This window comes from Letharia columbiana (assembly GCF_014066305.1).
Source record: "Letharia columbiana isolate WasteWater2 chromosome Unknown Sc0000032_s0, whole genome shotgun sequence".
Taxonomy (NCBI): domain Eukaryota; kingdom Fungi; phylum Ascomycota; class Lecanoromycetes; order Lecanorales; family Parmeliaceae; genus Letharia; species Letharia columbiana.
In genome coordinates this window covers 302,130-320,000 of record NW_023501075.1, presented here as the reverse complement: position 1 = coordinate 320,000, position 17,871 = coordinate 302,130, and the positions used below count along the sequence as shown (strand labels likewise).

Sequence of the window (17,871 nt, the reverse complement as noted above, 5' to 3'; positions counted from 1 at the left end):
GGCGACTTCTCTAGAACGATTGGATGACACTTGCGCGATTTTACGATGGATGGTTGGCCTCGATAGCGGGGACGCTTGACAAGGGAAAAAGGATATTGATCCTTACAGCACCGGTGCGGAATACTCGATCGGCACGACGAACTGGCTCTCGTGCTTTAGACTCTGAGTAACGAGCAGTGCTCTCGATCGATGGCTATGCCACCTAGGTAGGTACCTCCAATATGGGTTGATGGAAAGTTACTTGATAACAACATCTCAGAGCAAATTCGATCCAGGGTTGTGCGGGTTTCGTACATCCTTGCTGTCATATTCTGGATTGAAATTTATCATTGGATGCTCGTATTCGTTTACTATGCATGTATCATGCATCCTGCATGCACAGACGCTCTAGAATTGCGGGGAAGGACCCTGCCAACACTTCTCATGCACGCCAAGCACGCCATATCCTCCATCATAAGCCCGAAAGTGGCAGTCAGTCCGAATGGATGGATGCGCTCGGAAACGAGAAAACATGAGGAAATTTTTGTCGAGGGTTTGAGATTATCCGTCTTGCGAATGGGAAGGAGCTAATTACCGAACATACCGAAACTAGAATCCTTACCGAATCAACCCAATACTGAATCATACCCCACATCAAAATTGGGTAGATTCGGCAGGATAATCGGGTATGATTCGGTAATACCAAACTGCTGTGTAGACTATTGGGAGTGAAGACTGTGTGAGAGTCACAGACTGGGTGTAGACAGGCTGGGGGCCAAATTTAGCCCACTGTTAGCAGCAGCCCCCACGGGGGCCCTGCGACGGCCCTGGGGCCCTATTTAGGGCCCTATTTAGGTTCAAATACCGAATTAATTGACTTATAAGGTAGCAGTTTTATATGGTGTCGATGGTATTTGCCACCACTATAACCGTATTTTATATGCAAAACAGCGTTATATGCCAGTAGGACTTTATACATGTCGCCGCTAGTTAGTAAGCTGAGAAATAGGAATAAATAGCGTGTTATTTATCAAATTAATCCGCGTTAAGACGTGTTTCTTAGATATCTTCTTCATCAATACCTCAACTCAGCTACTCCACTACTTTTACTACCTCAATCGTATCACCTTTATTTAATAAGTCTATTTCTATAGATATCGAGCCTATCTACTATATGAACTACGACGAAGAGGCTCTATAATGAATAGTGGTGGAGAAGCATGCAACTAAAGGGGTACTGATTGGCTATATAGATGACTAAGTAATATATAACCGTCCCAGAAATACCTACTTTATATGACCAAACCTCCAGTGGTTTCAAAACAGTCATTGGAACCATACTTTATATCGATACTACTTATAAGAAATACACCTTACAAGTCAATTAATTCGGTAGGGGTGTCTGGCTGTCAAGCCAAAAAGCCTGGTCCCGGGGTATCTGCGCTTGACAGCCAGACACCCCTATTTGAACCAAATAGGGCCCCGGTAGGGCTGTCGCAGCACTCGGCTTTCGTCCGATGTATTTAAGCTGGTAGGTCACCCATTAAATACGGTCGGAGATATTTCCTCTTTTCTATGGTCGGATGGCCCAGGTCGCGAATTTTCTCCTTTGCGATTTTTATCATGAATGGCAAATTACCGAATCATACCCCAAGTAATTAGGGGTATGATTCGGTAAGGATTCATAGTTTCGGGGTATGAATTAGTAATTAGCCCGAATGGGAAGGAAGATCGAGCATTCCCAGAGACGGCCCGGGGTTCCTTGACAGGCCTTAGTGCGTCTGGAAGATGCCGATTCGAGGTCTTCAGACAAGGAAGGTGAGAGTAAAAGCGCGCAACGCTCTTTGATCGAATCTATGAAACATCTTGGAAAAGTAGAGGGATATTGTGTTGATTCTCAAGCAGCATCTACATCTTCGTGCAAACAAGACTCCAACGAGAGTTTAGATTCTCGACCTGCTCTGAGAAGGATAATTCCCTCACAAATAATAAATCAAACTATCACCAATGGCCCTCTTCCAGCTCTTCCTCCTAGCCGCATCCCTTTCACACCTCATAACCGCGTCTCCTCCCAAAGTAAACACGACAGCCTACCCCGCCTCCGCAGTCATCACCCGCGACATCTGCATCATAGGCGGCGGCTCCACGGGTACCTACAGCGCTATCCGCCTTTCCGACTCCGGGAAGACCGTCGTCGTCGTCGAAGCCAAAGACAGACTGGGCGGCCACACAAACACCTATACTGACCCTAGTACCAACGAAACAGTCGACTATGGCGTCGTATACTTCCAGAATCTCGACGTTGTCAAGAAATACTTCGCCAGATTCGACATCCCGCTCACGGTGGCCCCGTCCGCGGTGCCTGGTCAGGTGACTGAATATGTGGATTTCAGCACCGGGAAGATCGTAGCTGGGTACGCTCCCCCTGATCCGTCGGCCGCTTTGGCAGCGTACGGTGCTCAGTTGGAGAAATATCCTTATGTGGAAGCTGGTTTTGATCTCCCGTATCCCGTGCCTGCGGATCTGCTACTTCGGTTCGGTGATTTCGTAAAAAAGTACAACCTCGAGAATGCCGTGGGGTTCCTATTCAGCTTTGCGCAAGGACTTGGGAATTTGCTGGATCAGTACACATTGTATGTGTTCAAGAACTTCGGCATTGGTGTCTTGCAGGCTCTGCAAACCGGTTTCTTGACCACCGCAAGACAAGACAACAGCGAGATCTACGAAAAAGCACGAGCAGAACTCGGATCGGATGTCCTGCTGCAGAGCCACGTCATTGCAACAGACCGAAGCGGCGACGACGGCGTGAAAGTCCTAGTGCAGACACCTCAGGGCGTGAAACTGATCCTCGCAAAAAAGCTCCTCATCACCATCCCGCCCAAACCGGACAACCTGAAAGGCTTCGACCTCTCCACGAACGAAAGTTCCTTATTCTCCCAATTCGTCAACAGCGCCTACTACACCGCCCTCCTCCGCAACACCAACATTCCCTCCAACATCACCCTCACCAACATCGGCTCCAGCACACCCTACAACCTCCCCTCCCTCCCGGGGCTCTACAGCATCTACCCAAGCCGCGTCTCCGGCCTCTACGACGTCAAAGTCGGCTCCGCACTCGCACTTCCCGACGCGCAGGTCCAGGCGCTGATCGTCGAGAGCGTGCTCCGGTTGCGCACCGCCGGGACTCTGAACGCGACGGCGCCGGAGTTCGCGGCGTATGCGAGCCACACGCCGTTCGAGCTGACGGTGTCGGAGGAGGCGATCCGGGGCGGGTTTTATCGGGAGTTGTACGCGTTGCAGGGGCAGCGGCACACGTGGTATACCGGGGCGGCGTTCCATACGCATGATTCGTCGCTGCTGTGGCGGTTTACCGAGGGGTTGATACCTGGTATACTGGCGTGAGGAGGAATCTTCCGGTCGACGGCTGTTGTACTTAGCTTGCAATACAGAATTCAAAATGTTCTTGTTGTAATCCGACAACAATCCTTCTTTCCGGCCATCGTCTCGCTGATGCGCGGTAATTGGGCTCCGTTCTCCATTTATGCTATACATTGCCGACTCCCTTAGCTGACATCGGATCACCGCGCCGAGGGCCATAACCTCGAGAACTGTCAACGCCATACCTACTCCTCCAAGCCCACACACACGCAATTTGACGGCGCCGATATTGCCTAGAAAATCCCAGTCTGTCAAACACGGCGAACTTTCCCCGCTTCACTAGATCCAGACGTCGACGATGATGTCCTGAGTGCCTTAGTAAGCCTTCTCGTAAATCTGTCCTCAGCTAAGAGTAGCAAGAGCTTAGATCAAACTGTAACATATCAGCCCTCCCGGCTACCTATCCGTACCGCAAGATATACTTTGCTGGCTCCGCTCGGTGGGACCGCAGGAGGCGAGTCTGCGGCACGGTGCCCAAGCCGCGGGAGGATTCAGGCGGGTGGTGAGAATTTGCTTCATTGTTATGCAATGTAGATGCTTGCGGCCATTCGCCGCTGCCTCAACGGTGGGGATTGGAAAAACGAACTCACGTCGTGTGTTTTTTCCGGGAATGTGGGTTTGAGGATTAAATCCGTTGGGGAGTTATAGAACGGGGGATGTGTATACTCCATGACATGGACTATGAGTCCTGGCCGTAGTGTACCCAGTCTAACCATACTATATTTGAACGAGACCTCTCCATAGCATGGACATGTGAAAATGTGTAGTTTAACCAATACACGAATATACCAATTTCCACTCTCAAGAGTCCTGATCCAAATCCCAACGGGATCGGGCGTAGAGAGCGCGAGGACTTGGCAGTACGACTTGCACAAAGTCCTTTGGGGGCTAGATCTGTTCGTTAACATTGACTTGACCAAGGCAAGACCGTAGCCACTCATCTCTCTCGGAGTACCGACAATGGGGCACCGGGGCGAGCCTCCCTACCGTGGGCTCATGAACGAAGAGGTTGCTGTAATTTACCAGGACTATTGGCTGCCCATAACCAAACTCCAGGCCGTACGAGTGGTTATCAGCAGGACGGGGCAGTACGTGAAGGCATCCCTCTTCATAACCATCCCTTCCCAAGGTCTAATCTATTCCATCCGTTCAATAGCAAACGAAATCCTCCGCACATCCTTATCTAATTTCACATAACTGCTGAAGATCTCCGCCTCGTCCAGCCACGCCTCAACCATCCACTTCGTCCCCGTAGCTTCTCCAACCTCACCCCACAGCTTCTGCAACGAGGTCCGATCGTGCAAATACATTTTCCCCTCCTTCGTGGGCGAATTTTGATGTTCTTTGGGGACAATGGCGCCGATTTGATAGCCGACTATCAGAGACCTGCGCGCTGGATGCAACAGCTTTGTCACGGCCTTCCCTGCTTCGACTTGGTTGTTCCAGCCCCAGAGGTGGAAGAATTGCGAGGCGTAGATGATGTCGATGCTGCCAAACAGGTTCTTGGCCTCCGAATCCGACTCGAAGATGTCAGCCGCGATGAAGTTCGCGGATGGGATCTTCGCCCTGTCGAGGAAGAGATCGTATCCCAAGTCGACGAACGGCTTTTCGATCTCGACGCCGTAGACGTTCTCCGCCGGGGCGCCGTCGAATACGAGCTGGCGGAGATCTTGCGCGAATCCGCACCCCACGTCGAGGAGTTTCTGACCCTGCTGCAAGCGTTCGAGGATCTCGGGGTAGCGAGGTTGCTCCAGGATGCCGAGGTGGAGGAAATGCCAGTTCCCGATTGAGGGATAGGGGAAGATGTTCCAAGCTTGTGTTCGCTGAGGCTCTCCGTCAACCACAGAGAAGCGTTAGGTCTCTCGTAGTGAGCATACCACTTCATGGAGATGCGACGTGATGCCATCAGGACTGATTCCACTATACTGCTCCAAAATCTTTCGTGCCGACTCGTTGATCTCTGGAAGGTCCTTTTTGTACCATGAGACGTCGGTGGTGTGCCAATTAGGTGGCATAATCTTGCTTTCTCCAGACATACTGCTCATTTTAATGTTAGAACAATGATGACAAGCAAAGCGAGAGGAACGTTGTTGGAGAAGAAGTGAGACATAAGGGTAGGCGAACGAGAGACGTTCGCACAGCAGCAGCCGAGGTAGTTTCATTAACAATTTGAAATTTTGCGCATTTATTTTTGGTGAGACAAAATTTGTAGAGATCTACTTCTCAAATTCTCAGTCATCCTAGTTCGTCTTACTTCTATCGGATACTTAGGTATAGGCTAGTGGTATATATCTTTTTTGGTGTTTTACCAGGTGTTATAGTCCCCCCTCTTCCGCATACGCGATTCACCTAAAAAATACATATCGCTCGCTAGACTCCCTCCCCCATACGCGATATTATTTAAAAAATAATTCGCAGCAGCCAGACATCTTGAGTCTTATGGCGACTGATGTAGTAGCTAAAGACACCTATTTAAGTCGCGTAACGGGGTATCGGTGGGAGCGTAATATTGAGATTTACGGCGATATAGTAATTCCTCGTAATCTATATGTACTGGCGCCGCTCTTACGGCTCTGGAAGCTTTACTGATATTACGTTAAAAGGGCTCTATTAGAGAATTAGCACTTTCAAAGAGGTAGGATATCGCGGTTTATAAGTCGATATTTCGAGGGCTAAGTAAAGTGAAATAACTCTGAAGAGTTAACGAATAGGTATAAAGGAGGAATCGCGTTTATGGTAAGCGTTTGCGAGTCAGTACGGCAATAACTGGTCTTTATGAAGTCCTTTGGTTAAACATGTGGCGGTTTGGCATAGGCGGTGATTAGCTATACGTTGATGAAGAGTGATAATAAGTATTCTTCGGCCTATTCACTAAGCCCTTCTTTAAATATAGATTGGGGGTGATGATTGATGATTCAGTATTGAGTAGGTTCTTATTAAATTTGGTGGGGCTGGTACCAAAAATAGATGGCGCGCAATCAATTTTGCCAAGCATCTCGTTGGTTTAACTTCCTGGCCAATCAGAGATCTGCACCGGAAATCTCGCACATGCCAAGACCTCCTGCGCCAAGATCTCGGATAACGCCCCGTCTGAAGGAAGCTACTTCAGAATTATACCTGTCTTAGCCCCAGCTTGGGACCCAATGCCCCAGTGGTGGTCGGATTTCCATGTACGCGTCAAGAAGAGGTCCATGGTGGTCATTTAGAGATGGCATGGGCTTCGTGATCAAGAAGGGCCCTAGGCTAGCACTGACTTTGTCCTGGGCAAGGGCAAATGGAAAGCGGTCGACCGGATCATAAAGGCCTGACCTGGCTCTTTGGCTTCTCTGGTTTCTTAAGGGTCTCAGAAGTAGCCTTCCTGGCAGTCGGCAGAGTCTTGAGTCAATGGGTAGGCAGAAAGATCGAGATTCGGAATTTTCGTACCTACCTCAGGAGGTTCCATACTATAGCACTGGAGGTTGAACGGTACCGACCCTTAGATTAAACATCCTTTATCACTGCCAGATCAGACAAGTTTCGATGAGCAGTAAACTTGCTAACATAGCGTAACTCTTTTGGTCAGTAGTGTCAAATGAATTGACACTGATATGGAACCAAATTGATGGGGTCCACGAAGTGAGATCATCGAACCAGCTGATTACGTTCGTCATTGGTCCATTCGGTTTGCTAAAGTTTTCCACACTATGTCTGTTCTAAATAGTGACGTGCGAGCAAACGACACTATGATGGTGGGTTCTTTTTAAGATCTAATTGTTTTTGTATCTGATCTGACATTGTATTATGTTTGCAATAACTGTTTGATGACGACAAAGAGCGAAAGCCACACCTAGAAAATGATATAGAAGCTTATCCATCAAACGAAAGCTCGGTGGCTTATTTCAGAAAACACGAGATCTTGCACCGCCGCAGCCTCGCAGAATACAACAGACACAGAATTCCTTGCGAGGGAACTTCTAAGGAAGGATGACACAGGTCTGAGTGTATGCGCTCCTTGCTAATCGATAAAGATGACGAAGGGCCCATTGTGTATGAGAAAAATGGTGTGGAGATTCGGATACTTCGTGGAGACTTCAAAACGATCGTTCAAAAGGACTTTCGAAAGAAGCTGCGTCCTCTGAGTATATAAGTAAGCCTTTCCCCCCGGCCTCCACTGCTTCAGGAGCAGGCTCCATATTGTCTAATCAAACCATACATGTGAGTCACTATTCTCATCATCGGTGTGGTAGATCAGAGATCCGTTTGATCTTGTCTTTCGCTATAGTAGGAAGCTAACCCGCGTAAAGACGGATGACATGGGTCTAGATGCTTTACATGACGACGAAGGACTGTCAATAGTAACTGATGGATTCTTGGTTAGTCAATACCTTTCTTGCCGATGATCAACAATTTTACAGGTCATAGAAGGGAATAGCAACTGGAGTCTACAACATCGCGAACAGAAGGAAGAAGCAACTATATCTATATGGATCTCAAACACCGCCACTTATAACGAAGACTGAAATGACCCATAAAAGGGAGCAGAAGGAGATCCAGCGTTGTATATACTCTTCTCGCTACCGCCGACCAGTCCATATTCTAGCATCTACGGCAGCGGATGCTTTTTTTAAAAAAAAAAAAAAAAAATTTTTCCCAAAAACCCCCCAAATTTTTTTTATTTTTTAAAAAAAAAAAAAAAAAAAAGGAAAAAAAAAAAAAAAAAAAAAAATATAAAAAAAAAAAAATTAAAAAATTTTTTAGTTTTTAAAAAAAAAAAATTATTTTTTTTTAAATAAAAAATTTTTGGGGGGGGGGGGGGGGGGGGTTGGGAATTTTTTTTTTTTTTTAAAACACCCCCCAAAAAAAAAAAAAAAAAAAGGGGGGGGGGAAATTTTAAAATTTAAAAAAAAAAAAATTTTTGGGGGGAGTTTTTTATTATTGGTTTTTTTAGAGATACGGGAGAACATTTGCGGTTGCTTTTCAACCTTCGTTCACTTACTTTGCCGGGCTCACAGGTTCAGGCAAACTGTCGGGATCAAAGCGGTATTGAACGTTGATCACTCTCAATTTGGCATGATTAATCGTTGTCAAGCCGAGACTTCCAGCTATCTAAAAACTCCTTCTAAAAAAAACTTTACTATACATGAAATACAGGGCGCCAGGGCGCCAAGGGTCATGTGACGTGCCTTAACGCGTCGGGCTACAAAGTCACACTTTCCTCCGTAGTACTCTCAGACTAACACAAACAATTTTCCTACCTCACACTTCCACAGTATAGTCATCAGTTATTCAAATACTCCTTTTTCTCCGACGCTCGCGACAGTTGGGCTTGCGAGAATACAGGCAGCTCGCAGAAGCGGCAACCCTCCTGGATTTTCCTGCGTGTGACAGATCATCAAACAATCGATCGGAATCTCTCTCGGATCGAGCTTTTGAGACTCTGTCTGGCCTGAAGGACTATTAAAACCGCACTGTCGGGATTGCACTAATAATGTGCTACCCTTGAAGAGCATACTCCTTCGAAATGTGTGAAAATGCTGCATGTGAGGCTGTGACTACGTTCGATAAGTCATGTATGACGCGAATAGAGAATTTGGGAGGGGTGTACAACCAGCAGCTACACTCCGTCGAGTCTTTTAAGGCTACCTTTTCCAGTTCTATGGTGCCTAGTCTTCGACTTCTTTCTTCGACTTTTGGCAACGGCGATGTTGAGTCTTTCAGACATAAGGCGATCTCGATATTTCCAGCGCGGCTCTCACTCTTACCAAGATGTCGATGACAGAATAATTTGATCCTCCGAATATCGCATGCCCGCAGCTTAGAAGCAGTATATGCTGAGCCCCGATCGGTTGTCTTTGACCGAGGTGCGGGAGTTCTGTTCAGCCCGAATGGCTGTCGCAACCACTCTGTTGGGACACCACTATAAATTAAAATAAAAAACACAAAATAAACAACTACAAAAATAGTAAGTTAAATCTCTAAAAAATAAAAAACTATAAACCTATGGGTCCTTAATAACAACGACTTATTCGACATCCCGAATATAGCTGTGGCTACCAGTGAAGATTGTATCACATCTAGGAGGCTGTAGCCAAGTTTCACAAGCCATGCACAACGAAAACAGAGGATGTCGGGGCGTGTAAAGCTAGCGTCCCTGTGCAGTCGAGTCCTTAAGTCCACGGTTTCCGATCTTTGGGAGGCTGGTCTCGAGAATCCTTGCAACCAAGATGTCCAAACTTCCAGGCGCGAGGCACTCTCGATGGCCCCAGGGCAATTCTCACGCCTACCACAATATTGCTGGCGAGTCAGTGGCAGATGACCATGAAATGATAGACTTCAATATGTAAGTCAACCCCTTTGAGCTTCGGCTTCACTAACACATTCTTGTCCAGGCTAAGTCCACCGGTGCTGGACCCTGATGCTGTTTCACTTCAGTCTTGCAGTACCCCCTTGGTTAGATTGGCCGATCCCAAGGCTGATGCAGTCAATGACGGCTCTCTTGGCGACTTTCGCGAGGAAGAGCACCGAAAACCAAGATAATTTTAGGGCTGGCGTATGGGAGTCACCCTTTGCGCCGCGACCGCGGGGACTGTATTGATAGTCAACGTTGTGTTGACTGCGGTTGCATTCAGCACATACCCCGTGGCTGGGGGACTTGGAACTTTTCAAGAAGGAAGTTGCAGAAGGACCAAGGAGCTGAGTCTATGGCATCATATGGCCGTAAATGTCTTAAGCACACTACTTTCAGGTGCGAGTAATTACTGCATGCAATGCCTCGCTTCGCCTACTCGCAAAGAGGTTGACAAAGCGAATGCTCAAAGGATATGGCTTGATATTGGCGTTCCTAGTGTACGGAATCTGATAAGGATCTCTCGAAAAAAGGCTCTCCTCTGGCTTATTTTTGCAATCTCCGGTGCACCATTTCATCTGTTGTACAACAGCGCCGTTTTCTCGACTTTGGCATCGCAAGAATACGCAGCGCTTGCAGCTTCACCGGAGTTGATCGATGGTACTGTTCACAATTGGTCTATTACCGTGAATAAAGACAGCATGGAGCCTCTTTCCAAATATACTCTACATGATTCTTGAAACGCACTGGACTGAGAAAATTTGGACAATGAAGCGTGTATCAAAGCATACACCCAGACGTTTGTGTCGGCTCATGGAGACCTGCTAGTTATATCCCTCGATATCAACGCTAGCGTGCCAATTAGATTCGTTTCAAATTCCTTTTTCCGTTATGGAGTGCAATATGAATGGATCCTACAATCCATATCAGCAAAACGAGAGAAATATAATTTACCTCCTGCAGCATGCAGCAAGCTGGAAAGTTTCTGGTTATGAGGGAAATACGTACCACGTTCAATACTGCTTCAGCGAGCGTATTGAAGAGCGCTGTCAGGTCCAATTCAGCATAATCATCATGGGTATCGTCATATGCTGCAACTTAGCCAAGATCTTATACATGCTCTTGACACTGCGGCTCCAGGGATGTCAGCCTTTGGTGACACTCGGTGACGCGTTGGAATCTTTTTTGCGCAGGGCGGACCCTGCTACAGAAGCCGTGTGCTTGGCAGGGAAAAGGGGATTTTCAGGAAAGAAGTGGGGAAACACCCCGATGAAGTGGAAGGGTCTGCGGCATCAGTGACTATCATGTGCCAGCTGGAAGCGATGGCTAACCTGCAACATTCTGTGGGTGATAGAAGGTTCTTCGCGCATTTTCTCCTCCCCTTTCAACACCCATACCTTGCAACCCTCTTTCGATGATCTGTCCGCTCACCTTTCTTCAGTTGCATCTATTTGCTAATAGCTGCCAGCTGTTTGCTCGGACTAAAGCCCTGGCATTTTAATTGGCCCAGCCCAATCCTGCCAAGTGTGCCAAGCTTGACTTATCTATGGCAGATGGGTTATGGCACTGTCACCTCAGAATCAACAATGATGTCCTTGAGCTTTCCCGGTTCGAGTGAACTTCTCTACACAATTCTTGTCACTAACTCCCCTCAATTGATGTTGCCTTTCTTGTTCGTCGCATACAACAGCCTCTTCACTTGTATGTTTCTCGCCAACGAATGGAATCAATATGCCCACAATCGCAAACCTCTTCGCGTGACGAGTCCCAGCGGCCTCCAACGTTCCACACACCGTTTGCAGCTACCATACAGATATGGTGTACCCCTTTTAATCATCTCTGGTACGCTGCATTGGCTAGTTACACAAAGCCTGTTTCTGGCGCGAGTGGCTTTTTTTTATGCCGGCGGTCAAGAAGAACAACGGTGCCTCCTACTCAACAGTCGGCTACTCATGCATAGCCATCATCAACGGCATCATACTCGGCGCCATTGTCGTCCTCCTCGGAATTATGGTCGGCTTCAGAAGATACAAACCCGGGATTCCACTTGCCGGCAGTTGCAGTGCCGCCATCAGTGCTGCATGTCACCCGACTGAGGACGATGACGCCGCCGATAAACCCTTGATGTGGGGTGTAGTAAGCACGAAGGACGGCGTCGGACATTGCTGTTTCACAAGTTTCGAGGTGACGGCGCCTGTCGTGGGCGAGCTTTACGGGGGTCTAGATAGACAACACTGAGGATCAGAATCTGCTAGAGCAAAGCGGCGAATGACGTTTTGTGACACAGCGGAGGGTAGACGTGCAATGAGACGATGTGGTAATTGTATGCTTGTGCGGATTTGTGGTGTTTCCGATAAACCAATCTTACCGTTGCTGGAGTTAATATCTACACTTTCCCAGCGTACCATTCAGTGCAAAAGCCATGCTTCTACGATAAACCCCGACTGCTGGACTGGCTCTCAATCCACTATCGTAGAAAATTCAGCGACAACTTCACGAGGTTCCGTTTCATTACCGCTCTTCATCAGGACCTCTTGCAGGTTTTGACACATTCAGGTGGCCTCACCCCAACAGACATTGTCTTTTCTAGTACCTATACGTTAAGAGTCCACAAATTTCGTGCTCGGGGCCCCAAACGGTTGTCATCGACTGTAAGATTTGAACTCGATCAGACTCCGCTCTGTTTGCTTGAGATAGGCGGTTCAAATCGATTCCTGGCTGGTTATCGGTCCATTTGGGCATGAAGGTGTTTCCCAGACTTCCAGAGACCCAAATGCTTTCCAACGCCAAATAGTCTGGGCTTGATGCCTATATCACGACATCGCTCTCAAGTTCCCCTTCCCGAGATGCCGCAGCATTGCAAACAGAAGGTTGCAGTGATTTATCGTCGGTGTTGGTCAAGAATGTCAGCAATGTCGAAGTTTGTTGAAGCAAGAGAGTTGTCATGCTCTCCTCACCTGTGACAATCCAGATCTGCTCCTCACTGGCGCATCTCTTGAATCCCGACCAGGAGCCCGATGCTTCAAAGACAATGGGAAACACGCACTCTTTTTGTTGTTTCTTTTGTCTTCTTTGCTCATGTTACCGTTTTGAGGCAACGATTTTTGATACTTTTCCTCATACGAGGTATTCGGATTATGCTTGGCGACTGTTGAGGTAGACAAGTTCAGATCAGTATCAGTGACCCAGAAGTTGAAAAAGTTGTTTTATGTACAAAGAAAATGAGCTAGATCCGTTCCCAATGAACTCCCAAATCTAGAGCTACGGACATGGCTCTCTCTCGCTCAGAGACGGATTCAAAACAACGTGTGGTATCATAGATGCATACACCTGTCGTCCCCACTCCATGCGCCAAGCCCGCTGATGCTCTAAACACCCTAACTCCATGCGCAATGCCTAGGATGATTGATTTCATCACTGCTCCGAGCGCTCCACGACCTCTGTTGCCTTTTCAGCCGTGACATCCTCCTTCTCGCGCTCATCGTGGCCTTCCTCCTTCGCAAACTCGGGGTCGTCGAGGGTATCACCTTCATCCATTGCGTCATTGCCTGTGTCGTCAACTACATGCGCCGGGACGGTAGGATTGGCAGCGACGGGTGGCGGTGAGTCTGGAGGAGTCGCTTCTTGTGGTCCTGCTGCTGGTCCAGTCCCATTGGCTATTGGCTCATCAACCATATCGATGTCTTCGTCTTCTTCCCGGTCGCCTGAGGACAGAGAATCTTCCCGTGGTCCATCGAAGGTTTCGGCTTCGCTCTCATCACTACGAGGTCCTTCTGCATCTGATGCGGTATGTGAGCCCACTCCATTCGCACTGCCGATGCGACTGCGACCACTTCGTGCAGAAACGACGCCGCTGATGTCCTTGTCATCAGCTGCGGCCATCGGATTTTGGTAGTCCATCATATTTCGCCGTCTTTTAGTTGCATTGGGCTGTCTTCGGACGCCGTTGGCTTCATTCTCGTCTTCATCTTCGCTATCGCTGAGCTCGCCGTCCTTCTCGATGTATTTATCCCATCGGCGTTTGGTATATCTGGAGTCAGGATTCTCATCCTCGTCGAGATCGTCAAGCTCAGCGTCAGCTTCATCATTCATACCCTCCGGATCACGTGGCACGTCGGTCATTTGAACGGAAGGTGCGAAGGTGGTGCGTTTGAGATTCTCGATGACCTGAACTTTGATCTTCTGGAGGTATTCCATGGAGTTTGCATTGTCCATGTTCGACGGCTTGACGTCCAGTTCGTAATCAGGTGCATAATACTAAGGTGGCCATCAGTAGAAGATCAAAAAGTCCATAGTCTCGATTGTTTACCTCGTAATAGTCATTGTACGGCAACTCAGGCCCCATCTTCTGCCCCACAAGGAGACCTGTCTCATAGGCCCACGTACGGGAGACATTCCTCATTGTGTAACCACCTCCACCAAGAACCAGAACCGGGAGATTAAAACTCTTCACGTAATTGACGCAGTTCGCGTGCCCTGCCATGCTGAGGTTGAAGCACCCGAGACGGTCCCCTGACAGACTGTCACCCCCGCATTGTAGCACGATAGCCTCTGGTCGGTAATACTCCATAACATTCTTGATGACAGGCTCGAAGATGGCTTTGTAAGATTTATCGTCGATACCGTCTCGTAAAGGAAAATTGACGGAGTAGTTCTTTCCTTGGCCGACACCAATGTCTCGGAGCTCGCCTGTACCGGGAAAGTATTCACCATACTTGTGGAATGAGACGGTCATGACTCGATCCGTCGTGTAGAAGGCTTCTTCAACCCCGTCACCATGATGCACGTCGATATCGATGTAAAGTACGCGCTGGTTGTAGCGGAGAAGTTCGAGAATACCAAGAACGATGTCTGAGTTACAGAAGTCAGCCTTGGGCCCAGTCCATGAGGACGTAACTTCATACCATTTATATAGCAGAAGCCACTGGCTTCGCTCTTCTTTGCGTGATGGAGTCCGCCTGCCCAGTTGACCGCAACATCGCATTTGCCGCGATTCAACCTTGCAGCACCCTCCATGCTGCCGCCTGCGCTGATGCCGCAAAACTCGAAGAGACCGTCAAAGACTGGGCAGTCGTCTCCCACGTTGAAACGGCCTTGCTCTTTTTGATATGCTTCCATATTATCTGGCGTCACTTTCTTAAGGAATTCGACGTACTCATCCGTGTGGAATTGAGTCATTTCGAGATTTGAAGCCGGTTTGGCGCGCTGTGAAGCATGTCAGCAACCTGTAGATAGTGGAAATCACACCAGCACTCATGATGGAGAAGGAACATCGGCGCAGTGCCCCCGCAGGTTTCTGACAGACAGAGGGGAATAAAATGAAGGTGCAGATTGCAGAGCGGTTTAAGACTTACATAGATCTCCATCTTTTTGTATAGACCATAGTTCATAATCAGGCTGTGAGCCATTCGAATTCGGTGCGGTTTCATGGGATGCCCCGCAACATAGGCATAGTTGCCCACGTCCGAATCGTAGAAGTACGCAACGGTCTTCTTGTCGGCACCAGTTGGCGCCGTGAGCTGCACGTCCACGGGGGCAAAAGATGTCATGGCTGATAGTTCCCTTGCCGCAGGTTTGGTGTGTCAAGAAGGAGTCGTTGTAGTGCTGTGATAATTATACATGGAGGAGGAAGAAAGTCCAGCAGTGAAAGCGAGCATGAGACTAAGGGTAGGGCTGACGGAAAGTCGGTGGTTGGTCATTTCCCTTTGGGACTAGTAGAGCATTACTAGCGTATTTTGCGGAGCTCCGAGAAGTGATTGAGCGCGCAACAATGCCTACTCCATCACGAACGAATACGATATACAGCACTTCAAAAAGGAGCAAATTACGCCAAATCTCGTCACACAGAAACATCAATCTATATCTTAGAAGAAGTTCGCGATGGACCGCCTCAACAGCTTGATGCGAGGGAGTATGATGGGTGGCAGTTCAGCGCCTCCAGGTGCCGTAAGTGAGCCCAAGTCGGAGGGGACCATCGAGCATCTTGCTTCACGTACTCCTTGGGCGTATAAGCTATGATAGCAACGTACTGACTTGTGTTGCCGGTCAAGGACTCCAACCTCGTCGATAATTCGGAGACAGTCTACATATCCTCCTTAGCTCTCCTGAAAATGTTAAGGCATGGCCGAGCCGGCGTACCCATGGAAGTCATGGGGTTGATGTTGGGCGAATTCGTGGATGACTATACTGTGCGCGTCGTTGACGTCTTTGCTATGCCCCAGAGTGGTACAGGTGTCAGCGTTGAAGCTGTGGACCCTGTATTTCAGACTAAGATGATGGATATGCTACGGCAGACAGGCAGGCATGTGGATTCGGGCATATTCTCAGAGTTACCAGGCTGACCAGGATGCAGACCAGAGACTGTCGTGGGATGGTACCATTCACATCCTGGATTTGGCTGCTGGCTATCTTCGGTCGATATCAACACGCAACAGTCTTTCGAGCAGCTCACTCCGCGTGCTGTAGCAGTAGTTGTCGATCCCATTCAATCAGTCAAAGGCAAAGTTGTCATCGATGCTTTTCGATTAATCAACCCCCAAACCCTCATGATGGGCCACGAGCCCCGGCAAACGACATCAAATCTCGGTCACTTGAACAAGCCATCAATACAAGCGCTCATCCACGGTCTGAATAGACATTACTACAGCATAGGTATCAATTACAGAAAGACGGGTCTTGAGGAGAATATGTTGATGAACTTGCACAAGCATGTCTGGACAGAAGCATTACAGATGGACGACTTTCGGGAAGAGGGTGGAAAGAACCAAGACAAACTGAAGAGGCTTGTCGGGCTTGCGGAGGGCTACGAGAAGCGTGTGAAGGAGGAGACCGAGCTTACGAAGGATCAATTGAAGACGAGATATGTCGGCAAGGTTGACCCGAAGAAGCGTACGTTGGATTTCCTCGTTGACGATGGTGCCTGCATGCTAAATTGTTCACAGATCTGGAAGACGTTGGTCAACAACTGATCGAAGACAACATCGTGTCAGTGTCAAGGCAAATGATAGACAAAGAAGCTTCCGTAGCAAAGACCAAAGGAGCGAACGGCCATCAGGATGGGCACCAGACTGGAAGCATGGATGTGGACGAGGAACTATGAGGCAACATCCACATTTTAAATGCCATAGATTTACATCATAGATAGCGACGGCGCCTGGACCATTGTGTATAGCATAGCATCATCTTCAGTCAATCCAATTCTCTAGGGTAATTGAATCTTCTCCGTGCTCTACAAATCGGGAAGTCTTGATCCCCATCATCCTCTCCTCTCCCACCAACCTCTGGAACCCTGACTCCAGCATTTCTCGCCACTTCAAGCAGCCTCTTTACAAGCGGGCCCTCTCTTTTCACAGACGGCCACCCATCCAGTTCAACCCGTATGACGGACGGAAGACGCTGCAGCACATCTCCAAGAAGACTCCCAGAGAAGCCCGTAAAAAAGTCCCTGTCGATCCTAAAGCCGTTGAAAATATCATGACTCGGATCGCACTCCACAAAGACCTTCACAGTCCTCACTGCTTCCATTTCCTCCAGACCCAGGCGGTCGTCCACCCGCCACGACCGAGGCGGATTACTCCAGCCTGGTCCCAGCCGCAATTCCAAAGACACCAAGGCTGCACGATATCGTGCCGGTAATCTCGCAACCAGAGGTCGTACTTTATGCCCGAAGAAGCGGTGATTGGTGGGGAAGATGCGGAAGGTGTGGCCGCCGTAATAGACGGGGTAGGACTCTTCGTGCAGGCGGTGGGAGGTGAGGAAGACATTCATGCGGTGACGGGCGGCGCCATAGTTTTTGGGGTTGAGGTCAACGATTTGGTCTGTCACGAGGACGAAGCCTAGGATTTTGAAGCGTAATTCGGATGGCAGGTCAAAGAAGCGGAAGGGTTGGGGGTTTTTTTTTGGTTTTGGGGGCTGGGCTGAAGGGGGGGGTTGGGTGGGGTTGTGTTTTTTTTTTTTTTTTTTTTTTTTTTTTTTTTTTAAAGATTTTTTGAAAATTAGGGGGGTTTTTTTTTTTTTTTTTTTCCCTAACAATTTTCCCCCAACCGTCCATGAGGTCAGTAATGTGAGGTCCTTGTTATTCTCTCTTCTCACCCCCTATACCCCTTTTTTTTTTTATTTTTTTTTTTTTT

General features: G+C 48.3%; 4 protein-coding genes across 4 annotated transcripts; 2 read left to right on the top strand and 2 right to left on the bottom strand.

Annotated features, from left to right (window-relative positions):
* Positions 1 to 1,986: 1,986 nt before the first annotated feature.
* Positions 1,987 to 3,381, top strand: HO173_008548 (uncharacterized protein; the record flags this gene model as incomplete). The annotated part of the gene is made up of 1 exon (XM_037310447.1): positions 1,987 to 3,381. The coding sequence occupies one exon, from the start codon at positions 1,987 to 1,989 to the stop codon at positions 3,379 to 3,381; it is 1,395 nt and encodes a 464-aa protein (XP_037162680.1).
* Positions 3,382 to 4,553: 1,172 nt separating this feature from the next.
* Positions 4,554 to 5,462, bottom strand: HO173_008547 (uncharacterized protein; the record flags this gene model as incomplete). The annotated part of the gene is made up of 2 exons (XM_037310446.1): positions 4,554 to 5,240; positions 5,295 to 5,462. The coding sequence occupies 2 exons, from the start codon at positions 5,460 to 5,462 to the stop codon at positions 4,554 to 4,556; spliced, it is 855 nt and encodes a 284-aa protein (XP_037162679.1).
* A 7,694-nt stretch (positions 5,463 to 13,156) lies between these two features.
* On the bottom strand, positions 13,157 to 15,291 carry HO173_008546 (uncharacterized protein; the record flags this gene model as incomplete). Its single annotated transcript, XM_037310445.1, has 4 exons — positions 13,157 to 13,999; positions 14,052 to 14,593; positions 14,647 to 14,947; positions 15,097 to 15,291. The coding sequence occupies 4 exons, from the start codon at positions 15,289 to 15,291 to the stop codon at positions 13,157 to 13,159; spliced, it is 1,881 nt and encodes a 626-aa protein (XP_037162678.1).
* Positions 15,292 to 15,622: 331 nt separating this feature from the next.
* Positions 15,623 to 16,841, top strand: HO173_008545 (uncharacterized protein; the record flags this gene model as incomplete). Its single annotated transcript, XM_037310444.1, has 4 exons — positions 15,623 to 15,688; positions 15,793 to 16,043; positions 16,095 to 16,630; positions 16,684 to 16,841. The coding sequence occupies 4 exons, from the start codon at positions 15,623 to 15,625 to the stop codon at positions 16,839 to 16,841; spliced, it is 1,011 nt and encodes a 336-aa protein (XP_037162677.1).
* Positions 16,842 to 17,871: the final 1,030 nt, after the last annotated feature.